The 21,244-nt window shown below is 39.2% G+C and overlaps 3 protein-coding genes across 6 annotated transcripts; 1 reads left to right on the plus strand and 2 right to left on the minus strand.

The window, feature by feature from the left end:
• Positions 1-15: 15 nt before the first annotated feature.
• On the minus strand, positions 16-1,228 carry rbp7b (retinol binding protein 7b, cellular). 2 transcript variants are annotated; one of them, XM_020629088.3, is made up of 4 exons: positions 1,015-1,228; positions 519-697; positions 304-363; positions 16-136 (listed from the first exon to the last, which is right to left on the minus strand). In XM_020629088.3, exons 1-4 carry the CDS (start codon positions 1,085-1,087, stop codon positions 83-85), a joined length of 366 nt encoding a protein of 121 aa, XP_020484744.1. In that variant the 5' UTR covers positions 1,088-1,228; the 3' UTR covers positions 16-82. The 2 variants fall into 2 exon arrangements, with proteins under 2 accessions (XP_020484744.1, XP_020484743.1); XM_020629087.3 differs by having other exon boundaries at positions 304-405; positions 1,015-1,210.
• Positions 1,229-1,393: 165 nt separating this feature from the next.
• On the plus strand, positions 1,394-2,866 carry LOC136179251 (uncharacterized). The gene is made up of 6 exons (XM_065955060.1): positions 1,394-1,630; positions 1,725-1,787; positions 1,881-1,960; positions 2,410-2,540; positions 2,618-2,684; positions 2,787-2,866. Exons 1-6 carry the CDS (start codon positions 1,557-1,559, stop codon positions 2,864-2,866), a joined length of 495 nt encoding a protein of 164 aa, XP_065811132.1. The 5' UTR covers positions 1,394-1,556.
• A 171-nt stretch (positions 2,867-3,037) lies between these two features.
• Positions 3,038-14,372, minus strand: h6pd (hexose-6-phosphate dehydrogenase (glucose 1-dehydrogenase)). Of its 3 annotated transcripts, none has more exons than XM_020629065.3 (5): positions 14,263-14,372; positions 7,360-8,017; positions 7,162-7,279; positions 6,208-6,477; positions 3,038-6,093 (listed from the first exon to the last, which is right to left on the minus strand). In XM_020629065.3, the coding sequence occupies exons 2-5, from the start codon at positions 7,990-7,992 to the stop codon at positions 4,748-4,750; spliced, it is 2,367 nt and encodes a 788-aa protein (XP_020484721.2). In that variant the 5' UTR covers positions 7,993-8,017; positions 14,263-14,372; the 3' UTR covers positions 3,038-4,747. The 3 variants fall into 3 exon arrangements, with proteins under 3 accessions (XP_020484721.2, XP_065810828.1, XP_065810827.1); XM_065954756.1 differs by lacking the exon at positions 14,263-14,372 and adding an exon at positions 8,556-9,057; XM_065954755.1 differs by lacking the exon at positions 14,263-14,372 and adding an exon at positions 8,493-9,055.
• Positions 14,373-21,244: the final 6,872 nt, after the last annotated feature.

Here is a 21,244-nt window from a genome sequence, read left to right on the forward strand (position 1 = left end):
ATCACCCACATCACATTCAAATCAAACGCTCTTTATTTATGTATACAAGCAAACTACATTTTCTTGAGCTCTGGGATAAAGATCACAGAGACTTTTTATAAACTTGCTTGCAGACTTGATCCTCACAGGTAAGTTCCTAGAGAATGAAAACCTTTAATTTGTAAAAAACGGACTGTAATATAAAATAAGAACAATGAAAAAGTAAATGAATTGTATTTTTTTAAAGTTTAGGGCAACACTTATTCATGTCAGTTACATTTTTATGTAAAATACTGGAAACAAGGTTATCTTTCAGAGGCATACCAGATGAAGCTCATCTCCCTGGATCCAATGAGACCACCCTCGGTTCTTCTTCTCTCCTCTCTGAACACACACCAGCTTATCATTTTCCCAGTTCACTACAGTCTGATAGAGAATAAATATACATTCATATGCACTGGATTATACATACATTGAGATAATGATAGCAGTAAAGACACAGAAAACCTTTCAAACACTTAACACATTTTAATTTTTACCTGGCATGACCTGTTGTCCATTCCTTTCGTCACTTCAATGAACTCTTCTCCAATTTTGAAAGACAAATCATAGTTTCTGAAAGTAGTGAATGTCTTTATTGTGAAACAGTCACCCTCTTGCTCAATTACCTTCCGCGGCTTCAACAGTGAGGCAATCTTGCGCGTTGCAAAATCAATGCCTGGATTTCAAAATGAAAAGAGTTTGTTAAAATGAGAACTTTTCTGTTGTTAAATTCATGCAACACATTGCTTCCTTGTCTTTTATTGTCTTATGGTCAGAAAATACAATCAACTTTTAATATCTATGGATAAGTAACTCACTACAGGTCAAATGCACACTGATGATAGTTTATGGTGCTGTGTTCTAAAAAAAAAATATATATTTTAATTTTAATTTTAGATGAATGATCACACGGCCACATATTCAAAACAAAGCACAAAAATGTCAAAGAGTATTTTCATAAAAAATGTCTTTAAAAGCAGCAGTGATACTTACCAAGTGAAATCATGTATCCCTCAAAATTGACATTGCCGACAATGTCCCATGTTCCACTGAAGTCAACAGGCATTTTAGATATAAGTGTGGCTCTCTAGGACCCTCAACAGCACAAGTGTCTTGAATAATCAGACACTAAAGTAATGAGTGAGATAGTACATTGTGTGGCAATATGGAGCAGGGGTGATTTGGTGATATTTGGACACGTACGAAAGAGAAGCACTGGAGGGCAGAACAGGACTATTTAACCATGAAAGGAGGAAACTTTCTTCTTCCCGTTAAGTCTACATACAGGAGAATGTGCTACATGTGTTAGGCTGGTGGAGCCAGCTTTGACCCGAAATACAACGACCTAATCTTCAGGATTACTTTTATGTGCAAATGTTCAGGTAACACAATATGCAGCACAAGTCTGTGGGCATGTGCAGCCTGAAACACAATCCTTCCTCCTGGTCACATGTGAAGGTGCAGGCAGTTCCTTCAGATGAACACATCCAGCCATTAGGATTAGTGTTTCAGAATAAACGTCTGCCTGAACATCCATGTTCCTCTACATGCTAATCTACATGGCTTATCACAGCAGCAGATGGATACCAAGGAGTAAGAGGTTGAAATTGTAAGCTATTACAATTAATGTTTTGGTTTGAATTTGTTAGAAAAAAAAAAAAGGATCTGTGTTCATTCAGATGATTTTCATGTTTTATTTGCAGTCAAATTGTGAATGTGGTGTTCACTGCGCTGGTTCTTGTCCCTCAGTTCGTCATCTTGGGAAGGTAACGAGAACACAGGTGATGTCATCCAGCTCATCGGTCATTTGTAAAAGAGGGAATGATGCATTAATGATGATTTTTGTTTGTGCCTTAAAGTCCCAAATCATCCAGATACTGTAACCAGCCTCTTCTGAACAACCTGTCAGCCTCCATCGCCTTGTCCTTCATAGCTGCAGGTACATTTAGCATCATAGTTACATGCATAACAACAGGGTTTGTACAAATTCTTAAAAGTGTGGAAAATGCCATATTTATACAAAAAAATACAAGTAAGAAATCTTTATCAACTTTTTGACTCAAAAACATACTTTATTTACAACTTCATTTGGTAAGTTATCTTCTAAATCACTCATGTAAACCATTAAACTTCAATATCTGACATGAACAAAATATCAGATGTTTTTGTGTAGTCTGTTAACAATGGACTTGGATTGAGATTGACTTGGACATTTTTCTGGACTACTCTTTATCTAGTGTGTTTAGGTAACCTAAACATGTAGGAAAAGTTTATTTTCTACCCTTTTATAACCAGTCTATTCCCTATAAACAGTCTTTTACATGTCTTCAACAAGACAATGTGAAATACGTGGATAATCAGACATTCCTTTATTCACTTTTTTGATAGGTTTCTCTGTCATATTCACATTGACTGACCCAGTCCCTCAGAGCTTGTGGGCTTCCTATCATGTGTTTGGGCTGCTGACATGTGGACATGGATTGAGCACGGCGGTCCTCACTCTGACAGCAGCATCGTGTGTAAGAAACCGACTGTTACCATTTAGGTCTATATTCAAATTTCAGACTCAAAGTGATTTGTTTATGTAAATTCACAGGCTAAAACCACCCCCGAGCTGTACTGCATGTCCCTTTTCCTAACAGTCGCTTCTATTTTCAGTACAGGTGAAGTATGTTTCTCATTATTATACATACATGCTGTAAGAGACAAGTCGTACAAAGAGTGTTCAGTTCAAAAGAAAAAAACACCTGCTTCTGTCTCTCCAGCTTTCTTCCTACTGAGAGGAGCACTCTGGTTGGCTAAGAGGCCGTCTGTGATGGACCTGAGTGGAAACAATGAGCGGTAAAGCAGTCCAGCTGTCACATTGGTGACACCTGATACTCCACATATTAAAATTTCATGTGGTTTCCATACCAGCAGACACTTAAAACCATGGGAACATAAAAATAAAAAGGAAAGTGACTTAATCCACCTCACGTTTTGAAGCTCACTGCGGCAAAAATACCAAAAGCAGATGTGTGTCTCAATGGTTGAAGTGGTTTCCTTTTTATTTGTTGCTGGAAGGTTCACATTTGTTTCATGTGCCGTTAAATACACAGCAGGTTCAGTTTATAGTCATACAAATATAGATGTGGTCTCATTCTAAAAGTGAGGCTACCTTTAACAGATAATAGAAGGAAAATCAACAGGAATTAAATGAGATTGACTAAATCAGGATGTTTAGGTTGAAGTATCCAAAAGTAAACATGGTTTTCTAAAAAAAAAAATGATTCATAACTTTCATATAAACTGCTTTGGTCAAGATGAATGTGGAAAAATAAAACTGGAGAATCCAGTCAGTGCACCTTGTTCCTGCATTTTGAAAAGTCAACAAGTATCCATTTAATTCTCTTATAGTTTATATTAATCTTCATATAATGTAGTACCACCACAAACCAAATCCAAATGTTCACATCTGATAAACCAAACTTGAAGAAAAGACATGATATATAGGTATGGAAAGAAAATCACAGCATTTTTAATGTAGCATAGACATAGCATAGCTTAGTGTCCTGTAGCAAACAGACAGTCTGAGTCACAAGTGTCCACATTACAGTGCATAATAAAGTATTCAGTGAATGAATAAACACAGCTACATTACCATGATGTTGGTTTTGGGTCTCCTGAAATGCACATCATGGTGGATCCAACAGGCACTATAACACGACTGATGAAGCTCAGTAGCACTTTCATTCTAAGGCAGTATGAATCGACTGGAAATGGAAGTTAGCTGCCCTTGTTTAAAAAGCACCTAAAGATCACAGGTGTCATATTTTGTGAGAGGAATGTGTGTGTGTCAGGAAGGTGCTTTTTATAAGTGATGCACCAAAATGATGTTCAAAACTGTCCATCTGATCATAACTTTATCAGTAAAAAATGGTTTTATTTGTTGTATTAACATGTAAAACAATTCTATATTAGCAAGTAATCTGTTTGAGCCTGTTTTAGTAACAAAACATACAATCAAGTGATAAAAATTACAATATAAACGGCATTTCTGCCCTTTTACAAATTCACCTGAGATCATATGAACATTCTTGGTTTTACACAAATGAAAATGAGTTTGAAGCATTTACAGCATCAGTGTTTCATTAACTGCTCTATGCTGTGTTCTTTGTAAACTGTGGACATGTATACTCAATATGTTTATTTAAATTAATTGTGAATGTATTTGAGATTTTCACTCATCTCCCACATAATTGGCCTTTGACAATCCTTTAAACATTCTGAATATGCATCAGACACTCTCACTCTCAAGCAAAAAGAAAGATTTGATTGAGGTTCTAGGTTTCAATTCAAAGGAATATTAAAAGTTGTGTTATTGTCACACCGCAATGCAGCGGAAACTCTCTCGTGCTGGTCAACTCGTGTGTTGGAAATCCCCGGATTTTTGGAGCCTCATATGATGACTTTACAGCAGTCCCAACAGAGGCCTGTTTTTTTTAAAACAGCTATCCATTTCCATTTTCCCTGCCAAATAAAGCAATGACAGCCATGATGCATTTCTGCTGGGTCATGAGCTCAAGTCTGAATCTATAAGAACTGTGACAGGCTTAAACACAGGTCAGCATTGTAAACCTTTCTGATTTCTGATTAATAAACCCATACATGTACAACTGGTACTTGTAAGTGCTAGTACACCATTTTACACCACAAAGCTGTCCAATGAAAACAGCTATTAAAAATCCTACCCTAGAAGTGCATCATAGTCTAGATACCAAACCAATCTGCCATCTGAAGGCTTCACCCCAGTGACGGGCCATTTCTCAGGGTTGTCCTTCACTCGGCTCAGCTGGGTGATCAGCTCATGCTTCCCTTTGCCCATCACTAAAAGAGCCACCTCGTGGGCTCGGTTAATGGCGCTAAAAGTTAAGCTCATGCGCTGGTGAGGCTTCACGGGGCTCTCAGTCAGTGCCACCAAACTCTCCCCATGCTTGTCCGTTTTACTCCCAGGGAACAGAGAGGCTGTGTGGCTGTCATAGCCGACTCCAAGTAGCACAAAGTGGAAGCTGGAGCCGTTAACCAACTTCCTGATCTCTTTCTCATACAACAGGCGTCCTCCGTCCTCCTCCACACAGAGGCGCTCGTTCAGTTGCACCGGCATGGGATGGATGTTGTAGTAGGGTATCCTCACATGCTGCAGAAGGTGGTCATGCAGGTTTTGGAAGTTGGACTCAAATTCAGTCACTGGCACGCAGCGCTCATCCGCCATCCACACATGGGTGTCCCTCCAGGGAAAGGAGAAGTGGTGCAGGGCAAGCCGGTGAAACAAAGCGAGGGGAGTCGACCCGCCAGAGAGGGCGAGATGGAAGACACCACTCTCAAGCACCGCCTTTTCGGCTGCTCCCTGCAAGTCAGCAGCTAGTCTCTCCACCAGCTCCTCTGCCCATGCAGACACCAAGTCAGTGCCACGAAATTTACCCTGCATCACCTGGAAACCGTTTGCTGATGTGCCACCCATCTGATCGTTGTTGATGATCACCACCTCGCTGTTGTAGCTGATCTCTTTCCCGATCAAACGGACATTCAGCAGGTCTCCGTTGTCTGCTCCTCCGGGGTAGATGCGTGGAAATGAGCTGGCTATGCTGCTGAGAAGTGGTGTCCACATCCCCCACGAAGCCAGCAGGTTTTCAGTACTAATGAAACTATCTTTACGCCCGGCAAAAATGTAAGAGATCAGTTCTGAATAAGCTTCCCGCTGCTCTGTTGGAATTTGCACGTAGTAGTCTGAAATGGGCAAACCTAGAATGCTGACGTCCTTGTGCTCTGTCACTTCTTTCCACTCCGAGTCTTTTGAAACTGGCTTGAATAAATTCTTACTCACCAGGATTGCGGGATATTGAAGGCTGCCATGGCCAAAGTAGAAAACGATCTGTTTGGGCTTACAGTGAATGCTGTTGTGGTTCTGAAGACAAAAGATGTCATTCTTGAAAACGATGCGTGCATATCCCACCCGTTCATCCAACTTCTTCCCTGAGATCAAAAGAATTGGGACTCCTTCAAACTGGGCCTCATCGATGTGTGCCAATACAGCTGAAACATACAAACATCATCAGTTACCAGCAGAATAATGGGAGATTTGTACAACTCAACTATTAAGAATACATAAAGCCATAGTAACCAAAAAGAAAGCTCCTAAGGATTTACCAGCAAATGTAGGTGTGATACTGATGTGATCTTTGGTCTTATTCAGCTCCTGCTGAACCTGAGTTGTGTACTCTTGATACTGGCCGATCACAGCCTGATTCTTTCCTACAGGCAGAATGGAGCTGAAGATGTGCAGCTTGTTTTGAAGGACTTCCTCACTGCTGCTGAGATTCACGGGGAGCCTCATGGTCAACAGGGTCATGACTTCAGTCAGGTGGTTCTGCATCACGTCTCTGATCACCCCATACTGGTCGTAGAAAGGGATACGACCTTTAGGACAAAACATCAAAGATCATGAATAGAAGACCCTCGGCCATATTTAAAACTTGTATGAAAGTGGGTCCGAAGTGTTCAGATCACTGTGGACAGAGTTAAGTGGGGCCACATGAAAGGACTGCCTTTTCACATCTGGGGTAACGATTAATTTGATTGACGATCTCTTCACATTCTTATCTGATTTAACATTTATTATTTAGAAATTCTGTTGTGTAAAAAAGCATCAGTGCGCACACAGCCCACATGAGTACACGCATGAGTGAAGCTTGCAAGCCATAACAAATGATGCATGACAGATTAGCAATAAATAATGCTAAAGATTCTGTGGTTAAAAATGAATAAACATTCAAGTTAATTTGTGAGACATATTAAAAGCATGATACATAGGTCATGAATAACATTATAAAAGGATAAAAAGTGGTGTGTGGTGTTATATGACGGTTTTATAGATTATAAAGTGTGTGTGTGTGTCTGTCAGTAAACTCTCTTTCTTTCTCTTTCATTCAAAGAATGTGAAGACGTAGTTTATGCATGGTGGTGGGGTGTGCACAAAAAATTAAGACTTTTTACATTTTAATTTGTATTAAATCAGTAAGTTTCAATGTATTTTATATTTCAATGCTGATCAATCCAGTTTATCATAATAATTATAACAGTATTGAAGAAATTCTTTATTACCTTTAACATCCAGGGTCTCTTTTAATACAATCTCCACTCTCTCGATGTGATGCTTGTTCCAGATAGGATCCAGAAACTTCTTGTTCTCTATCCTAAATGGAAGAATCTTTGCAACCACCTTTATACAGAAACAGAAACGCATGCTGTAAAAATCAAACATCTGATTAACAGAGTCACTACTGTGTTGGACTTTCCTACCTGCTTCCCCAGGTAATGGTCAATTCTGTACATTTCTTCATCCTTCAAGGAGCTCCCCAGCTGAGACGCGAGCACCTGAGCACTCCTGAAGTCATGTCCAAAAGGTTTCTCCAGCACTACCCTCAACCACGCACCACTCGTTGGTCTGCAACTGCTGTTTATTTTCTCTGCAATGTCTGCATACGCAAACGCTGGCACTGAGAGGTAGAAGAGCCTCCCTGCCTCCGAAAGTCCCTCTTGTTGAAGCTGCTGCTCAATGTGCTTGGACAGATCTTGGTATTCCTCTATGGTCTTTAGCTGTTGATACTCTGAGAGCCGTAGGAACTGCTCTTTCAGCAGAGCGCAGCGCTCCTGTGACACATCCTTCGGGCAGTTCACTGCCTTCAGGATCTCAAAGAAGACAGGCTTGGCCTTGTCAGCAGGCGTCAGTCCTCCACCATAGAAGGAGAATGTGTTTCCACTGCTAACGTGGTTGACGTAGAGATGGAAAAAGCCCTGCCACAGGTACTTCTTTGCCAGGTCGCCTGTCCCTCCCACTATCACCACGGAAACATGGCCCGGTGTCTGTCCATCCTCGCCATTTCCTCCCTGGGTACACAGAGTGACCAGGAGCAGGACCACACACCCCAACATGCTCTACTCCAAACCGTCCAAACTCCTGTATGAACACAGCAATGAGAGGCGTTACATACAGGCAATTTGTCAAGACACCGCTGAGCAAGAAAGACAGCATGTCAGAACTTTATATGAAATTGACAACAAGCACATAAATATTGCACTCTGAGTGTCAAATTTGGTGCTTCTTAATATTCTGGTAATCCAAAATGGATTAATCAAAAAAAAAAAAACAGCCACCACTGTAGTGATAGAAGTAAATTCAGCAGGAAAGCCCATCTTTACCCAAAACTAAGTGAAATGAAAAGAGACGTGGAAAGCAACTAGAAAGGGAGACCCAAATTGAGAATAACCTACCGATACAAACATTTTAATAATGTCTATACATAGACCCTGCTTCTATTCTTTATAACACAAAAAAAATCTAAAAAAGATTCAACAATTTATATGGAATGAAATTAAAGAGAAGAGAAAAAATAATTGGAACAATTTGCATTTAAAGTAATCATTAATATTACCTTAAAATACACTTTAGCAAAGAGATCTAAAAAAAACCAGAAAAACATATAGCCATAAATTACTGAGCGATGTCTTCTCCTCCCGCTGTTTTAAAGTCCCCTCAGAGCTTGTGGTGGTCCGTTGCTGTTAATGTGATGAGTGAGATGATCATAGAGGCAGCAGTAGAGTTTTTGGACTTTGCTTAGGGGCAACAATCCTCTACAACAAATCAATTCTTGTTTAAATGCCGCGAGAATCAGATCAATTTATTGGTGATTTTGCAATGACAAGAGGCCATTTATTTAGAAAGAATGGCAATGCTGCAAAATATTCTTCAGTCATACTTTGGGAGGGGGTAACTGGTTTGGGAAGTTTAGATTAAATTAAAAAAGAAGACTAGTGGATATTAGTCGAATGAATCTGTGTCCAGCTCATGTTTGTAGAAAAAATGCAAACCAATGTGACACACAATATTAGAAAAGCTATGATGAGTCTTCTTCAGTCCAGTACATGAGCTTAGCTTGTCAGCTGATACCAAGTATCTTTTTGAAACACACATTGAAAAAGAAAGTTCACTATCTGTCAAAGAGGCTTAAAGATCATTGCTTTTTGCGTAAGGTAACATTAAGTTTGACTTCAAATGTACATTCCTTACTTTGTATGTTAATGTAACAGATACAATCATGAATTGAAGTCAAATTTATTGAGGAATAAAAATAATAAAAAAGTTCTCTGGTAAAACTATTAAACTGTATCAAATCAAACGCATGACGACTTTATGTGCGGTATATGGGTGGAAATTTTCCAATTACTCTGGTGTGTTCTGCCACTGATTTAGACTCGAGCTGCAGAAATCTTGTGAACTAGCTCCTTTGTAACTCCAGATATAAAGTAACTGTCTCTAACTTGAAGTCATCAGACCCAACTGATGACTCAAGTGATACCACTGGAGGCAATTTATCAGATTTCACGGCATTGCAGCAGCACTCCTAAAACATTCAAGCCGCTCTTTAAACTCCCCTTTCAACCAAATATTAAACTCATGTCAGAAAAGGTCAAAACTGCAAAGGGAAAACGATGAACACATGATCAGAGCTTATGTTATAGAAGCCAAGGATGACTGAAAAGTTACCCTCATTGAAAAGAAAAACATTCAGTTAAGTCTAAATTGTTAAATTGTCAAACTCATTAGGACTTATTAAGTCACAAGTTTGACTGTTATAATCTTATTTTACACATTTGATAGACAGATTCTAATTAGGACATGAGAACTGGAATACAATCCGCACATTGCCAAATATCCTGAAGACTGATCAGAGAAAACCTTTTTCTTTTGGCCACGATGTGAAGAACAAATGGCAACCTAAACAGACATTTCATATTATCATTGTCTTGATTTAGTTATTAGATCCTCATTGCTGCCTTTGTAATATACAAAAACGAAGTGACTAAATGTCAGCAAGGATGTGTCATGAAGCTGCTTGACATCATGGCGCTATAGTGATAGATATTCCAAACCTGATTAATGACAGAGACCATTTCATCCCTCACTGAGGAGAAAATTGTACGAGAAACCCACGGTGTTATGAGTGCAACATCGGGATTCCCGCATGCCACAGTCATGTTTGCACAGCAGCAATGTAAACAGCAAAGGCCACTCTGCTTGGACAACCGCTCAATTTGGGTTCTGATAAGAAATATTCCAGTAAACGAAGATCACAGCTGTACAAAATAAATAGATAAACAAACACACTGTTTCCAACCTAATATATGTGTGTTTATTTTACTCGTAGCTCTTTGCTGCTGTTAGGGCCAGAGTATGTAATGCTACAGAGGCCATTCTGTTTTCAGTAGGATTTTCAGAATTTGCAGGAAGATAAGTTAGACAGATACTTTTCAACAGAATTTATGAACAATACATTATAGTCATTTTTGTTTGTTTCATTTAACTTCCACATTAAAAACAGAAAACCGGTTTAACATGAATAAATATGGATCTTTATGACGGTCTTGTCCATGTTTATTCATATATATCGTACAGTCCACAGCACAACAGCTTCTTGTGTCGGTTGGAAGCAGACACTTATGGTAGTGGAAACTGAGTGACTGCTGTGTTCATGTTTGTTATCTTTTCTCTCTCTGTTTTTGCTGTACTCTGCTTATATTGTGCACACAGTGCTGCAGGAGCCGCATGCATCAACAGAGCTGTCAATCATGGCTTCTTATTCTTTTATAGCATCAAATTAATTATGAAAAAGAAACTTCTCCGAAAAAAGATGACTCATTTCAAACACAAAACGGTGTAATTATAACTTACTATCATGATGAAATAGGGTTTGAGAAAAATGTATCTGACACACATTTTGGTAATAAGGCCTATATTTTACAGTTTAACCCATGTCCCACCTGTTAACATTGAGGAGGCGGGGTTTATGACCTATACTGCAGCCAGTCAGCAGGGGGAGCTCTAAATATTAAGGCTTCACTTCACTCCCAGGGGGCTGTTGCTTAGTCCATCTCAGGCACGTGCACACATATAGTCAAAAAAGGAGTTTGAGCACCTAATGTCTGGCCCTCTATAAAGAAAGTGCTCTTTTTAAAATAAAATAAAAATATATTTTTTGTGCACTGACGAACAGATATATTTGGTTCAATAACAACATCAGGTCAGGAGAAGTTTGAACCAAGCCAGCGCAATGCCCTTCTCGATCCTCTGGAGCAGCCGTCAGTGTACACTTTATACACCCCCAAGAAACTGTATCAAAATAGAAGTATTATATATAAAAAAAACACACAAAGTCTTCACTTCAAAACATATCGTAGTAAGCTAGATTTAATAAGAGATCAATAAATTGTAAGATGGAGAAAATCAAGCAGTTGATAAAAGCTGAACAGTGCATAACTAAATTACATTTAGGCCTCCTGTTTCTGAAAATGAATTATTAGTGCCTATTAGTGAATAGTAATAATAATAATGATAGTTTAATGATATCAGTTCAAATGTTCATTTAAGGTACGTATTTTGAGTTGTTAATTATTAATTTAATTGTAAATAAAGTGCCCAGAGTGTATATGATAACATCAACATAGAGCTTATATACAGTGGGTACGGAAAGTATTCAGACCCCTTTACATTTTTCACTCTTTGTTTCATTGCAGCCATTTGCTGAAATCAAAAAAGTTCATTTTATTTCTCATTAATGTACACTCAGCACCCCATCTTGACAGAAAAAAAACAGAAATGTAGAAATTTTTGCAAATTTATTAAAAAAGAAAAACTGAAATATCACATGGTCATAAGTATTCAGACCCTTTGCTGTGACACTCATATTTAACTCACATGCTGTCCATTTCTTCTGATCCTCCTTGAGATGGTTCTGCTCCTTCATTGGAGTCCAGCTGTGTTTAATTACACTGATTGGACTTGATTAGGAAAGGCACACACCTGTCTATATAAGACCTTACAGCTCACAGTGCATGTCAGAGCAAATGAGAATCATGAGGTTGAAGGAACTGCCCAAGGAGCTCAGAGACAGAATTGTGGCAAGGCACAGATCTGGCCAAGGTTACGAAAGAATTTCTGCAGCACTCAAGGTTCCTAAGAGCACAGTGGCCTCCATAATCCTTAAATGGAAGAAGTTTGGGACGAACAGAACTCTTCCTAGACCTGGCCGTCCAGCCAAACTGAGCAATCGTGGGAGAAGAGCCTTGGTGAGAGAGGTAAAGAAGAACCCAAAGATCACTGTGGCTGAGCTCCAGAGATGCAGTAGGGAGATGGGAGAAAGTTCCATAAAGTCAACTATCACTGCAGCCCTCCACCAGTCGGGGCTTTATGGCAGAGTGGCCCGACGGAAGCCTCTCCTCAGTGCAAGACATATGAAAGCCTGCATAGAGTTTGCCAAAAAACACATGAAGGACTCCCAGACTATGAGAAAGAAGATTCTCTGGTCTGATGAGACCAAGATTGAACTTTTTGGCTTTAATTCTAAGCGGTATGTGTGGAGAAAACCAGGCACTGCTCATCACCTGCCCAATACAATCCCAACAGTGAAACATGGTGGTGGCAGCATCAGGCTATGGGGGTGTTTTTCAGCTGCAGGGACAGGACGACTGGTTGCAATTGAAGGAAAGATGAATGCGGCCAAGTACAGAGATATCCTGGAAGAAAACCTCTTCCAGAGTGCTCAGGACCTCAGACTGGGCCGACGGTTCACCTTCCAACAAGACAATGACCCTAAGCACACAGCTAAAATAACAAAGGAGTGGCTTCGGAACAACTCTGTGACCATTCTTGACTGGCCCAGCCAGAGCCCTGACCTAAACCCAATTGAGCATCTCTGGAGAGACCTGAAAATGGCTGTCCACCAACGTTCATCATCCAACCTGACAGAACTGGAGAGGATCTGCAAGGAAGAATGGCAGAGGATCCCCAAATCCAGGTGTGAAAAACTTGTTGCATCATTCCCAAGAAGACTCATGGCTGTACTAGCTCAAAAGGGTGCTTCTACTCAATACTGAGCAAAGGGTCTGAATACTTATGACCATGTGATATTTCAGTTTTTCTTTTTTAATAAATTTGCAAAGGTTTCTACATTTCAGTTTTTTTTCTGTCAAGATGGGGTGCTGAGTGTACATTAATGAGAAATAAAATGAACTTTTTTGATTTTAGCAAATGGCTGCAATGACACAGAGTGAAAAATGTAAAGGGGTCTGAATACTTTCCGTACCCACTGTATATAACAGACCCCCTGAGGTCTGGTCTCAGCATTTAAAACCCCATGATTAGCACATTGAAGACATCTAGATCTAAATCATCATATAATCAGCTCGTTGTTGGATTTCTGTATTCCACATTATGACATGTCATATATGAACAATGATACAACTCTGCACTGCCCTTTTCAATGAGTTTGTTTTGAATAAATATATTTTAATGTCTTTACAAGTGTTAAAAACTAATAATTCCAGGCGAAGGCTATATTTATTTAATCGTTTTGGTGGAATTGCCCTTTTGTGAGCCCCTTTAAAATCCTGGTCCATTCTAATATACAATCTATATGTTACCATGTTCCAGTTTAAAGCTCATTAGATTATACAGCCTTTTCCCTACAGTGTGTGTAAGTCACTGCTCCAATTCATTTGGGAAACGCGACACCACTCAGTCAGGAAAGGCTCCCTGAACGCATCCTGTAGCCCACGTGTTGCGCTCATATCTGATACACATACGAATGTGTGTTTCCTGCCTCTTAGGTCGACTCAATACTCGCCCAAGAGGAAACAAAACTCAACAAAAACAGACATGCGGACAATATTTCGGCCAACAGGCTATTTAAACGACTGAAATCAATAAACCTCAAAGAATAAAAGAGGGCAAAATTAACCAGCAAATCGCTTTTGACGCGCAGTGAACAAAAATGTTCTGATTATCTATATTCATAAATGTATATCATAGTTACTGGACTCAATAAGCTGTCAGTATGCACATTGAGTCACTACCCCCTCTTAATTTATAATCATTTCAAAGTAGTCCTTTACTTTAGTTGTAAAACACTAAATAAGACACACTGACAGACGGACAAATGGTTGACTTTATCGATAGATTACACCTGCTAGCCGCCTGTCTAACTTCACTTCCGCTAACATTAAAAGCACACAATGCGCCAAAAAACAATCCCAGGAAATAAAATAAACACTGTCAAAAGACAAAGCATTAAATTAATAGAGCCAACCCCAATCACAGACATGTCAAAGACAGCGGAAAGACTCTTAAAAAGTCATTTGGTTACGAACCTGCCCAGTGGTGGCAAGAAACCTGCAGGAAACAGCTTCCTGCCCTGGTCACGTGACGCCTTCCTGCTGCGGAGAGATCAGCCTGTAGGTGGAGGAGAGTTAGCTCCTACTGTTCCTGTGGTATTATGAGATTTAACTTTCACTCACCTTCAATGGTGCAATGAAACTGAATAGCCTACATTCACGCAGGTACTGCACCTACGTCCAACGGAGGCATTTGTACTTTATTTTTTCTTTATGGCTACTTATGTCAACAGTAACTTTCAGATTTAATGTTTTCATAGCCTTCCTTTATAATGAAATACAAATTACTTACAAATTTGGATTTTTGAATGTAACTTTGAAACGAAAATTTGATGGTACCTTGTAAGTATCGGACAAATTGTCAAATTGTCCAACTTTTTCCACTGTAGAAAGAGATCAGAAGGAAAAAAAAACTTGAATTTGATGAAAAATCAGCTGTTTCTCTTAAAAACGTGTTGATTTTACCTTTGAAAAATAAAATTGCAGCATGAAAAGGTACATCATTACTGCAGCAAAAAAAGGCATATATCATGAAACAATTGCTATTTGCTTAAGAGTGACGTTTGATGTTTTAAGTAAATTTTGCTGACACTTGTGATTTTTTTTTTTATGTTATGGTTTTGAATTAAAGATTTTGACTTGTATCTGAGTTTTAAGCAAAGGGCCACCCATGTTTGTTTAAAAAACAGATACAGAAAGTCTGCTTAGAAGCCTTAGATTTAGTTTGTTATATTTAGTTTATATTTGAGATATTTCAGACTGAATTAGCAGATATGCCCATGAATTCTCATTCTCTCTCAAGCCTCGTTCAATCAAAAGCTCCCTTTCTGCTTTTGGGGAATAATACTTCTTTAGCCCCAGCAAAATCCCAACATCCTTTATAAAACTCTTTGTAATTATAGAAGCCATAGGCTATACATCTTAAACTAGAACATGTTTCAAACTCTACCATCATTAGTAACGTCCTATAAGTAAAACACTTACAAAACAGATAACCTTAAGCATATTTTATGTTATGTAATAAGGTGAATGATGTTGAGGAAAAGTTCCCCATTTTGTGCAAAGTCATGCATTAGTGTGTATCCTGGCTGTTCCCTGTCACCAGGGCAGCTGTAGACTGCAGTAACATGCAAGAAGGACCTCTGCTGGTGTCTATGTGGTATAACTGCTCTCTATTTGCATCATCATCATCAATCAGCCATCAGGTCTTACTCCATCTGATATTGAAAAATAACAGTCAATATTATTACTTTATTTTTCAGATGTGATCAGTAAAATCACAAACGCTCTTCGTAGGACTTCTGGCCTCCATCCTACCTCCTACCTGAACACAGAGAGTACACAAAGGACACAATTTGGTGTTTAGGATCCTTATTAATTATTTGCCTCATACATGCAGGTACTTATAGGCAGGTAAGAACAACAGTTGCCCTTTAACAGCCACGAGTCAGAATAATACAATCTGCTGACTTTAAGAGGATAAACATCAGCTCCTGTTTACTCAGCATTGTTCAGCTGTCTCATGCCATCGCTCTGAGTCCAGGCCTACCTCAAACAAAGCAGGTGCCCTTTTGGTCAAATAATGAACTGATTGTTGTTGACCACACTGCTAGTCGGTTTCTCTGGTCCTCCCTTTTTACTCTCCTCAACAGTTGTGGTGCTCCTTTCAGCACGGACCTTGACTCAGCACCTCCATGCTTCCATTTGACACAGAGAGCATTTGTTAGCAGCAACTAAACAAAAAACACTACAAAAATGTGTTTTTGTTTTCTATCTAAGTTTGAGGGTTTGTATTCTTTGGATGTTCACATGGCTGAGAGAATTTGTAGTTTTAACTTATTTTAACTTTTCAACCAATATGATGTATCCTACTACTACGACTACTACTACGACTACTACGACTACTACAGTGGGCAGGAATAGATGGAAATATAAAAAAATGTGACAACTGAACCGCAGCATTTGTCAAAAAACACCATGAGATACAAGGCATCCATCAGCGCTGCTGAATGGACCAGTGGATGAATTTGTTAAATTGTGTTTAATTTCAATCCCATATTCAAACATTTAAACATGGCCTTTACACACACACACACGCGCACACACACACACACACACACACACACACACACACACACACACACACACACACACACACACACACACACACACACACACACACCGTCCACTTCACTACCTTACAAACAGCTGTAATGCCTGTGATCACATTGTGGAGCCCTCCCAAGTTGGCCGGCCACTGTGAAATGTAAACAGTAAACAGGATGGAGCATCCTGTGTGTGTGCGTGTGTTAAAGCATGTGTGTTACAGACTATGTGTGTGTGTGTGTGTGTGTGTGTGTGTGTGTCTGTGGAGGGAATGGGAGGGGTTGGCTGCTAAAGAGAGAAAGAGCCCATGCAGAGTGTGCTAGCCCAGCTGTCACTGCTATAACTGCAGACTTGAGAGACCACATACGCAAGCTGGAAGGCAACTGTGTGTGTGTGTGTTAAAGTGTGAGCGTGTGTGTTTTGTTGCCCCCATGCCCCGCCCCCCCCTCCCCTCCACAGACATTCTCCACAGCCCCTGGCTTCCTTCCTCCCCTTTGTTAAGCCTGCGAGGCAGACTTCGTCAAGCTGAGCACACAATCAAATGCATATGAATGTGTGCTGTCATCTTTATTAGGCCCCCTCTGCCTCCAGCCATTACTTTAACACAGCTCTTTACTGAAAGGGATTTCACTTTCAGACCCCACTCCTACTTGCCAGACGAAGAGGATTAAAGTGACCTCAGTGTGGGATAAATTTGAATACGCAACCTGCTAATGAGAACGTTATACTAAGCACAGAACGAATGCTATTACTCAAATAACTAATTTTGTGTTGTAGGCCTGTCATGGTTTGTTAACTCAGTGACATTTTCATGCATATAACAATAAACAGTTGTATTAATCTCTGTTCTCTTTAACATTTAAATATCATCAAATCCATCAACCTCATGCGAAAAAAGTAACTTGTTTCGTGACAGATATTATCCAATATATTTAAGCATCATTTGTGCCTCATGTAAGTATCATTACTTTTGTTATTGAAGCAGTTTCATTAATATATTTTAATGTGTTTGAACATCGTATTATCTTATATTTGAAGTGTTGGCTAAATTTGTTGAACTTGTTTCTTCAGTCGCATGTTTGTTTATGTATGTGTATGCACATGGAGAGCAAAGTAAAACTGAAATCAAACTCCTTGTTTGTATTTATCAGGCCAATAAGGCTGATTCTGATGTAGTTTTGTATTTGTGGTTTAAACATTCCAGGCAGGCATCTTTCTTTGGCTTCCTCCTTACACATCTGTCCACCTGCATTTTTTTTTTACCACACTCCTTGTTGCATGAGGTCAATGCCAAAGCAGGCAACAGTGACAGATCAAAGCAAAGCCACTGATAAACCCAGACTGTGTGAGTAATGCTGCACGCTTGAAACCAAAATCCCACATTTCTTCTCCTTCTCTGAAGAAAACTTGTCTGAGCGTGTTCTTTTCTTTTGTTTCTCAATGCCACACTGCACACAACACGGCCCTCATACAGATATCAGACACACACACACACACACACACACACACACACACACACACACCAACCCCAAATTCCAGCTAGGAGAGGTAGTGTTTTCAGAGTAGGCATGTGGAGCTTTTAAAAACGAGATGACTGAGGGGAACAGGGGGAGAAAAAACAAAAAGCTTTTCAGTCCAAACAATAGATCCACAGATTCGAGAAGCTTCCACAACAGCAGGAACATAGAAGGACAGTGGTTTGGGATTGGTTTTTAATTAAGTGTTACTATAAGAGAACATTGTTGTTGCTAGATATTTTACAACGTGTGGTCTTGTGGTTTTTATTTAGTTTTTTTGAGGGACTTGGTATGCTGAGATTTGTGATTTCCCGATCCTACTTTTGGTGCGGTATATTTGTACAGAGCTTATCAGTGCATGGTATCACATTCTGTCACTACATTACACGTTGAATCAAACAATGTCATGATTGTTGAGCTGACATATCTTGTATTTGTCGTCACATCTGAATGTTTATATTTTGAAGAACAGCCTTTGTCTGGGCTTGAATTTAGTGTTATCAGATAAGTTTAAAGGATTACATACTCTTCTACACATCCTTGACACACTCCTTTGAGGGTGGAACATTTCTACCTCACAGGCTCATAAAGGCCCCTTTAAGCACATGGGATTATCTAAAAGATTGGATGTGTCTCCCAGAGTCTCGCTCTGAACCTCTGATTCAGGACTCACATCTCAGATTTTGTTTGATTTAAATCCAGTCTGATTATCAGGATAAACTCACCTAGACTGCTTTTCACAACTGTTTAAACATTGACAGGATTAAAGACTTACTGTATTACCAGGTAGCAATGTGTCATTATTGTTTCACTGCAAGTATCTAAACTGTGTGTTTTACAACAAATGTTTATGAAGTTGCTAATTCTTAACTTTTTTTTTAAAGCAAAAATTAAAGTAAAAAAAGACAAACATCAAGAAGGAAAATCAAAAAATACTCTTAACTTTGTGCATTCAAGTGTTTGTACTTCACTACATTTTTGAGGACCTTGTACTCACCTTGAGTATTTATAGCAATGATTTTTTTTGGTGTCTGCTTATTTTGCTTCTCTTATGAATGTAGTGATGAATGCTTGCCTTATTTGTAAATTTGAATGAACTACAATAAAGTGTTGGGGTAAAATATTTATAAAAAGTATTTATATTTTATGACACTTAATTCTAAACTACATTCAAGAAAAGTATTTAACTTTTGTAGCACCATTCATTAAAAAGCAACAGCTACATGGCACTGGTAGCCTAGTGGTTTGTATGGGGTCCTTCCAAGCAGGTTCAAATCCGACCTGTGGTTCCTTTCCCGCATGTCTTTTCCCACTCTCTCTTGTCCTGATATCCGACTCTATCCACAATAGTCTACAAAATTAATCTAAAAAAAAAAACAACAACCACTGCCTGTAGACTATGATACGTTTCAAATAACCAGTTTAGCTTAGCGTCGTTTAGTTTTTTCTACTCATTTCAAGTAAATTTTAGTCTATTCTGTAGCTTAGATCGTAGATATGTTTAGCTATGTACATACAGTTTATCACATATTGCTTTTTTTTCAAGGTTATATTAAACTTCCCAGATGGACACATCTACATCAAATATTCAGAAATATAAAACATCTCACTTTATAACTTCTACCTTTACTTGAGTTTTATTACTTGATTTTTAATGTTTGTAGCTTGTCAGCTCTGTGTTAGTTCTTGTCTATTGTTAGCTACTGCTGTTTTACTTAAGTAAATAACCTGAGTATTTCTTCCAGCACTGATTGTCAGTCTGTAATCCTTAAAACATAGAAACAATGTGTGAATCCATCATCTCTTAACAAGAGTTTTAGGGGCACTTGCTGAGATGGTGGAATGGTGGAAAACAGTAGGTGCATTTTCTGTCGGCGATACACAAAAAACGCCCCGGTGCTCTCAATAGTGTCCCCCCTCTCTGTTTGCTGATACCACGAGAAGTGTGAGGACAGCAGGGGTGCAGGGGGAGCAGGCTCTGAATGACATGGCGTTACTGCCTCAGCCGTTGTTCACTGACCCACAAAATGCAGACCCAGCCCCCAGTGTGAAGTACTTTTGTGCTGTCATCGCCCTTAGAAGCCCGGGACCAGAGAAAGGGAGGAGGGGTATGTAAGGGGGGGAGTTTGAGCATCCAGAGGACTCTCTCTCCAGCAACACGTATGCTCTGCAGCTAGATAAAAAGAAGCCTGTATTGTAATATTGAAAGCATTTGCATACTTGTGTGTTAGAGAGGGTGTTGACCTTTGACACCTCTAAGAACCGGTTGACAACAGAAACCACTTCTCGGAGTCTCACCATTAACACACTAGAAAATAACACCTAGGCGTACCTCAGTGTGTATCAAAAGCAAAGAGGAGAGGAGAGAACGGGCTGCTTGAGTGCTTGAGATGGAAGTTTCCTTTCGAGTGGCGATTCACACTCAAAACAAAGTGTGCTGGGTAATTTGAAAATGACGGAGATCTGGTTCTTAAAGCAGGGGGTCAAGTCTTTGTGAGATTGAAAACAAGAGACAGAAAACTGAAATGTGGTCCCTGAAAAGAACTGACATTTCAACAACACTGTGCTACAAATATTTGTGGAGGCTCAAGACAAATAGATTATGCTACTATTTGAATTACAACATTTTAAAATGTTTAGGGAAATGACCACAGCTAACATTTGTGCAATTTAGTTTATTTAGAGTTTTGTCCTTTAGGTAAAGAATTGATACAAAACATGTATATTCATTTTACAAAAAATAGCTCAATGGTAATTCCTTTATCTTAGAGACAGGACAGTTGATAGAGCCAGAAACCGGGGAGAGAGAGAGTAGGTAAAGACACACAGGAAAGGAGCCACAGGCAGGATACAAACCCGAGTTTTCCACCCTTGAGAACTTCCGCCTCTGCACATGGGACGAGCGCACCGACTGCCAGGACATCGGCACCCCCATCTCTATGGGGTTAAACAGCCCATCAGTGTACTTAAAAAATGATTCCATGATATATGAGGTTAACAACTGGTGGTCAAGTACAATTTGTTTTTATGTTATTGAAAGTGAAAGAAGAGTGTACTACTTGAAACCGAAATTAAATATATTTAAAGAACAAAACTTTGATGTATGCAAAGCAAATATTCAGAGGAAGCTTAAACTGGCAAATGAAAAGAGATTTCAAACAGAGTTGTCTTTAGAATTGAACCTTTCTAAACATTGAAAGAGAAATACTTACTCTTGAAAATCATTAGTTATAAAACAACACAACTGAAACTTTATCACAAAAGAACATTTTAGTGCATCATTTAATTGGATTTTTCCTGGGTTCCCTTGAGTGAAACTATCCTGTTGGTATTAC

Source organism: Labrus bergylta, chromosome 5 (assembly GCF_963930695.1).
Source record: "Labrus bergylta chromosome 5, fLabBer1.1, whole genome shotgun sequence".
In the NCBI taxonomy this organism is placed as follows: Eukaryota; Metazoa; Chordata; class Actinopteri; order Labriformes; family Labridae; genus Labrus; species Labrus bergylta.